Raw genomic sequence first — 7,482 nt, 5'->3', positions numbered from 1 at the left:
ACTGCAGCGGGGGATTGTGGTCCTACTTGGAACTTCTGGCAAAAAGCACCAGGAGAAACTCGAGGCTGCCCCTTAGGATTTTGGAGTCCTGGTTTCCTGGGCTACTTCCTGACGCATCTTTGGACAGCTGGGGCTACCTCCACATGCTCGGCGGCATCCACCACCATCTGCTTCCTGCAGCATCCACCACCATCCGCTTCCCAGCACCACTGCGGTCCCTGGTGATGAGTCACAGTGGTCACAGCGGCCACGAGCCACTGCTCAGATACTTCCACTCAGGGCTACTGGGATTGGGTTTTGTATATTGTTAAATATCCTTTATCCCTTATTAATTCCTTTTTCCTTTCCCCTGTTGTTTTTCATTAAACTTGTTACAGTCTTAACTTCCAACCTTGTGTGAAGCATCTTTTTTTTTCTCTATTTCCTTTTTTAGAATCCTTCTCTGGGAGGGTAGGGGACAATAGAGAGAAAATCCTGCTCCCTGGGCTTGCCCTGAGTCTTAAACGGAGACACTTATCCAGAACTGATAAATTCTGTGTAAATATTTCTGCTCTGTATTTTTAAATGCATTCTGCGGTACTCATACTGTTAGGGCTTATTCATTATTTGCAGTATTCAGTATCCCAGGTAGAAGAGGACTGACTATAATGAGAGACAACACAAATCCAAACCAGTAAGCCATACATATAATCATCTCTTTAACAGATCTAGGGACTCCCATCTGTACAGGAGGCACAAAATATCAATTGTCATTAATATTTGGTATACCAGTATCAGGCAGTAGCTGTCTGCCATGGCCTATGAGTGTCAGAAGTGGCCTGTGTAATATACAGATAGTTGGTATGCAAATTAGATGCAAACAAAACAGCTACTCTAGCACAGAGCAGTATTTATTGGGTAGAATCATCAACATTTGTGTGTAATGTCAGTAATAGGTTTCTGGAAGGACTTGCAGGACTAGTGTTGCAGAAATAGCAAAGAGATAGGTACAAAGCAGTAGTTGAGCAAGAGGCATTAGGGTATTAATTATGGATACTGGAGCTTACAAGAAGTCACTGATACAACAAGGCAGCTTAGAATTAAGATACGTGAACTGAGATTACTAGGTAAGGACTGGAAGTTTAGAACAAAAGGCATGAGAGAAGAGTTTTGACACTCAGCAGTGTCTGACACCCTCCCCTGTCTTGGTTCTTTCCTGGTGTGTCTCTTGGATATTGGGCTATGTTCGGTTCTATTAGCAGTGAAACAGAGGGGATGGATAAAAGAGCTAGAGCAAAGCCAATGTCTTTTGTGTAGCTGTCGTAGAGAGGAAAACAAAAAGATTTTTTTCTTTAAGCCCATAACCCTGGATGCAATTGGTGTAAGATGTTCAGATTACATTAACAGGTTTAGTCATCTTACAAGAGCAAAGCAGGAACCTGGCATTATACAGAAGTTGTTACACTCATACAGCATGTACACCATTTGGGAAGTCCAGCTCTGTCCTTCTACAAATATATTATTGCAAGGAAATTCAGAGCATAGGTACTGACAAAAACCAGCAGTTATCAAATATCTTAGGGGTTCCTAGACTTTCTATTCTAAGGTTTAGATTCTGCATTGTAGTAATAAAGCTGTGGCTTGCTTCAAACTGTGAGTCATTATTCTTGCTGAAACATGCCCTTCACAAGTTACCTTTCAACGACAGAACAATCCACAGCTTATTTTTAGATATTTTGGGTTATTTTTCCTTTCTTTGCAAAGTAGCAATGTATTTTGGTAATAAAGTCACAAATAAATTGTTAAAATTCATTTTAAAAGAAATCTGATCATAGTATAGTTTTACTCAGCCTTTTTGGTTTTGTTATTTCCTTCTTCTACTGTCTCATACTATTTTTGTTCTCCTTTTCCACAGGATGCTTGTTGTGACATTCCTGTCTTATCAGTATGTTTCATCATCTTGTTAAAAGTAACCTATATTAAAAATTAAGAATATCACCAGTCTGTACCAACTTCTTAAGCGTTATTTAAAGTCACCTTCCTGTTGATTGGTTTATCCAAAATAGTTATGAGCTGATCTGTGAAGAGGTGTATTCTTTTTCTTTTTGCAGACTGCAAATGATAACTTGCATACAGACGATAAGCATGAACTCAGAGGAGATAAAGCAAGCTATCTCTGTGCAGTGTGCCTGGATGTTTATTTCAATCCTTACATGTGCTATCCGTGCCACCACATCTTTTGTGAACCTTGCTTAAGGATGCTTGCCAAAGACAATCCAGCCAGCACTCCATGTCCACTGTGTCGCACTACAATTGCCAGAGTCTTTTTCCAAACAGGTATAAAAATGAAAATTTTTATAATACAGAAAAATATTTGTAGCTTTCCTTCTTGTATTTCTGGCCTGATTAAATATGCAGTTAAAAGTATATTAAAAATCTGCAAACTAAAGAAAAGAAAAGAAAAGAAAAGAAAAGAAAAGAAAAGAAAAGAAAAGAAAAGAAAAGAAGAAAGAAAAGAGAGAGAGAAAGAAAAGAGAGAGAGAAAGAGAGAAAAGAGAAAGAAAAGAGAAAAAGTACGAAAATAAAAAAGAAAGAAAGAAGAATGCAATGGGCCACATCCAAAATGCATGCAGAGCAAAATTTGGTGGTTAATCCACTATGAGGTTTTCTTTGCATTTAACTCTCCCTAGGACTATTCCACTCAGGCTTTCTTTAGTGGGAAGAGACTGTTCTGGATGCATATTTTAAAATTAACTGATTTTTGAAGTTAGTATCTGATATTTTGCATTTCTTTCATTTCCCGTTGCTAAATAATCACAGACTCCAAGCAATAAATATTTTTCTCAAAATACTCTACCAGAAAAGCATTCTTAAAATTACTAACTTAATGACACCAAAGAAAAAGCTCATCTCTTGGTTTTATGGCTTTAATTTAGCTACAAGTGAAAATGAAGGCTGGCAGAACTATAGAATTCCATCTAACTAATCTTATTTTTGTATTCTCCCTTCCTGGTCTCTTGCACCCTTGCATCTCTAGTGTTCTTGACTTCTAGCAGTAGGAAAATATGGTAGGTAAGTCATATTTGATGTTAGACTGGATACAGGGATAGAAGAGGGTTGTTAGTGCTAGAGATGGAATACCTGGAACAGCATGAGCCCGTCTCTTATGCCTGGAACTTTAAAAGGTAAATTCAAGCACCATGGATAAAGTTGCACTATGATACCTGAAGGTAGGCCCTTTGATGCACTTAAAACTGTGCATAGACAGGTCACAGAGCAATGGAAATGACTCAGCCATGCGAGAGTGTTTGTTTATTTTTGCATGTTGCAGAGATCTTGCAGCAATCCTCTTTAAACTGGGAGGGTGCAGTGATGATGACAGGTTGGGGGTGCAGATTAAAGAATGATTTCACATTGTTTAGCAAAGCTGCCCAACTTCTATTTCTGGTTGTGCACAGACTCTTCCTCTGCACAGGCACAACTTTATAGAATTTGATGACAGACCAGTCTGAGGAACTGACTGGGCTAAATAAGTACTCATTTGTATGGGAAGGAGGCATTTTTCAGACAACTAACTGCCCCAGGATGGTTCACTGGGGAGCTGCTGGTGGCCAGCACTGGAGCAGAGAAAATGGTTGGAAAGCTGCAGCCTGAGCAATCTCAGCACCCTGCATGGCTGGTATATGGAGGCTTCAAGATGTTCTCATTTCATTTGCTAAATGTTCAATGCTCCTTTGTGTGTGATGTACAAATGAAGTGTGTTTCACCAACAGAGAATAGCTTTTAGTTGTTTTGGGGCTATTTAAGTTTAAAAAGAGCTATTTAACAGATTTGCTGCAGTAAAATACTGCTGGGGGAGTACAAAGAGAGTATATAGATGCTTGCTAAAATGTATTTGCAGAACTTTTCAACACATTTAAAGGACTGACATTTAAGGGAAATATTACCATGACTATTTGTAGCCATTGAGTACTTAATATACAATGTGTAAAAATACTTGATGGGACGTAATGAATAAGAGGGAGCTGGACTCATCTTCGTGTTGCCCACTGATGGGACAAGAGGCAGCGGGCACAAATTGAAACACACGAAACTCCATCTGAACACAAGAGGACACTTTTTTTCCTGTGAGAGTGGTCAAACAGGTTACCCAGAGAGGCTGTGGAGTCTCCATCCATGGAGACACTCAAAACCCAATCAAACACGCTTTTGGGCAACCTGCTGTGGCTAACTCTGCTTGAGCAGAGTGGGTTGGACTAGTTGATCTCAAGACATCCCTTCCAACTTAATCCATTCCATGAAAATGTTAAAAAGGTATGTAGGCTTTTTTATGAAAAATATTTGTGTGACTAAAGTGTAAATACAGTGTCATAAATATGTAAATAGTCTACTGTAAATAGTGAGCCATAACCGTAAAGGAGTTGTGTTCAGCATTGAAAACATCAGACGGGAGAAATCCATATGGTCTTAGAGCAACTTTTGTATATTGCTATTCAATATATAGCAATGTATGCTTGACTTACCAATATATTTGAAAATAGATGTGCTAAATTTGCTTTTTTATTATATATATTTTAAGAAAAATGTCTTGTAATTTTCCGGTGCATAATATGTTAAGCAGCTTTTAAATCAAGCAAGAAATATTGATGATGATGTCATATTCGTAGAGAAATTAGTAAAATCAGCACATTAGGGAAGATGGATAGTGCCAGACTAATATAAAGGGTAGTAAATTTTTTTTTAATCAGGAAAATATACAAGCCTATTAAAAGTTATGCTGAAGTCACTGCTGCTATAGGTTTGTGCAGCCAGAAAAGCAAAGTTGTTAGCATTCTTTAGATATTTCTCTAATGCTACAACTGGGATGTCTTATTTCCCTCACTAATTTATTCTGAATACTTTCTGCAGCTTTGCTTTTGTATAACTGCATTTTAATATACAAGGGTATAGCAAATAGAAAACATGTAAGATATATAAATATAGGTTTACTTTTTAGCTTCTATGCATTTGGAAACTTAACTGCAACAGAAGGTTGCATGTAAAATGACAAAAATACATGAAGACTAACAGGTCAATTATCTATCAGTTATGAAGTAAAAGAGTGCTTAACCCAGAGGTACAAAGTGACCCATGAGGATACTTCCTCTGGCTTGTTGCCCTGGTCAGGTGAGCCTTTTCCACCTCTTCCCTTGAGACTGAGTTCCAGTCCAGATAGGTTGCTCTGATGGTGTCCACGATGCATTCCTGTCATTCCTAAAGGCTTTTCTTAAAAGCCCTTCTCCCACTTAAAAGCCCTTTCTCCACACATGATAGGGTGCCCAGAATTCACCTAAGACACAGCTTTTGATCAGATTGCAGCAACCCACTTCAAGTAATTCTGTCTTTTAAATGCCTCTCCTATCAGTCGAAGGAGTGAGCCAGGGGTTGGCTTCTACACTTCTATTGATATAGTTTCATTTATTTTAAGCATTTCCAAGAAGGGCCAGATCTGACACTTAAGTACAAAAAATCCACCACTTTGGAGAAATGCAGACACCGTGTACTGGTTGTGCACAAGATGTCCAGACATGTGGCAGGGAAAAGGTTGCATACACACGGGAAGACAGGTGGCCTGGCCAGCCTGAGAGGATCTTTCATTGAAAGCCTAACAAAGCAACCTTCTAAAGGCCAGAGAGAGTTGTCACCACTGCCTTATGGGAAAAACAGATGTCTCACCAGAGATTTCAGGGCTTAAATTTGAACAATAAAGTTGAAAGAACTGAGTCAATTTTTGTCGCCTGTAGAAGGAAACTAAAATATTTTTTGATGATGCTGCAAAAGGCAGAATCTTATCGGAGGCTATCTCTCTGAATCTGAATAATACTTAATCCAAATGTGTTCAGTAGCATATAAAGCTCTTATATAAAAATTAAAAACCGCTAGTGAAAAATACACAGCTTGTTCCTTTTACATTTGGGAGAGAAAATGGCCTCTTTCCTTTCACTGAGAGAGATTTATGGCTACGGTGGCGCTGTTCTTACATAATGACATAGAAGGATTTGGAGATTTCTGTACTCTGTGTTGTGTAGCCTCATTCGACCTGCGTTCTGACACAGTGAAATACAGGATAATTTTTAGAATAAGACCAGCATACTTTTTTTCTTCAAATCTGTTAATGCCTTCCTCTTACCTAGAAAAACTACTGCAACCAAAAGGCATTTGGACTTTTTCTTCTTTCTGAAGCCTGCTCACAAAAAGCTTAGCTTTCTCAAATCTGCCAGAGAAAATAGATTTGATCCTTTCGTAAAATATTGATTACTGAAAAAGTATGTACAATTGCAATTAACCAGGTAAAGTAATAATACATAAGCCTTTTCAAAGATCTATGAAGGGCCTTTTCTTTCTTTAAGGTAGAGAAGGTACTGTGCTAGCAGCTGGTAATATTTATCTGGAGCCATGATAGTTTGAGGGGCCAAAATGAGGGGTTTTGAAGTTTCCCCTGTTAACTACTGGCGTGACAACTCTGTCTGTTATCAGCAGATCACTTATTTTCTGTGGCAGAAAAATAGAGCTATTTTTAAATTGTTTTCCATTGTTGGATTGCTATGGATATGTTTATTTTGACAGTTTTGAGTTGTAGCCCATGTAGACATTTCCTCAAATTATATCCCGAGAAGCTGATGATTTCTTTTCTAATGTATCATTAATCATTCAACAAATGCATTCTTAATTCCTTGTAACCCATAACTTTTAATAAATCTCAAAAGTATTTTCAGACTTTTCCCCTCTCCTTGCATTTCTGACTGTTACTGAGTGATGATGTTAAACGAAAAACACTATGAACTGAGAATTAATACCACAGTCAGTTTGATAGATGTCATTTTCTGTCATAGAGGTCATCATAGTTCTGAAAGCTAAACAGCCTGATTTATTATGTACTTAATTTTGCTAGAATTTCACATCATCTTTCTGAAATGCTTTTTTTTCAGAGAAATAGAATCAAAACACCATGTTTAAGACTTTTTCTTCCTGTATCTGAAATTGCTTTGGGTTATGTGATTATAAAGCAATTTAAGAGATTTCATAATCAGAAAAAGAATTACACAGTAGATAAGGCATTTTGATATTGTGGTATAAGTGTATGATATATTTACAGCATTTATGTATACATTCTTTCCTATTAATTATTGTAGAACTGAACAACTCTACCAAATCTTTTTTCCCCATGGAATATGTGAAGTTAAAAGAAAATTTTCAAAAATCAAATGCTGCAAAATGGCCTCTACCAGAGAAAAAGAATTACACAGTAGATAAGGCATTTTGATATTGTGGTATAAGTGTATGATATATTTACAGCATTTATGTATACATTCTTTCCTATTAATTATTGTAGAACTGAACAACTCTACCAAATCTTTTTTCCCCATGGAATATGTGAAGTTAAAAGAAAATTTTCAAAAATCAAATGCTGCAAAATGGCCTCTACCAGGCTGCAAGAAAGCCTTCAGAGTTTTTGACGGTAAG

At 37.4% G+C, this 7,482-nt stretch overlaps 1 protein-coding gene across 1 annotated transcript in view; it reads left to right on the top strand.

The window, feature by feature from the left end:
- Positions 1 to 2,090: 2,090 nt before the first annotated feature.
- Positions 2,091 to 7,482, top strand: part of LOC104543064 (E3 ubiquitin-protein ligase RNF180-like) — a gene marked incomplete at its 5' end in the record, with an annotated part of 19,631 nt that continues 14,239 nt past the window's right edge. Inside the window, 2 exons of the mRNA XM_010187568.1 lie at positions 2,091 to 2,316; positions 7,352 to 7,477. Coding sequence (XP_010185870.1) covers positions 2,091 to 2,316; positions 7,352 to 7,477 — 352 coding nt within the window. The remainder of the gene's footprint in view (positions 2,317 to 7,351; positions 7,478 to 7,482) is intronic.

Source organism: Mesitornis unicolor, unplaced genomic scaffold (genome assembly GCF_000695765.1).
Source record: "Mesitornis unicolor isolate BGI_N332 unplaced genomic scaffold, ASM69576v1 scaffold40146, whole genome shotgun sequence".
Lineage (NCBI taxonomy): Eukaryota > Metazoa > Chordata > Aves > Mesitornithiformes > Mesitornithidae > Mesitornis > Mesitornis unicolor.
This window is presented reverse-complemented; position numbering and strand designations above follow the sequence as displayed.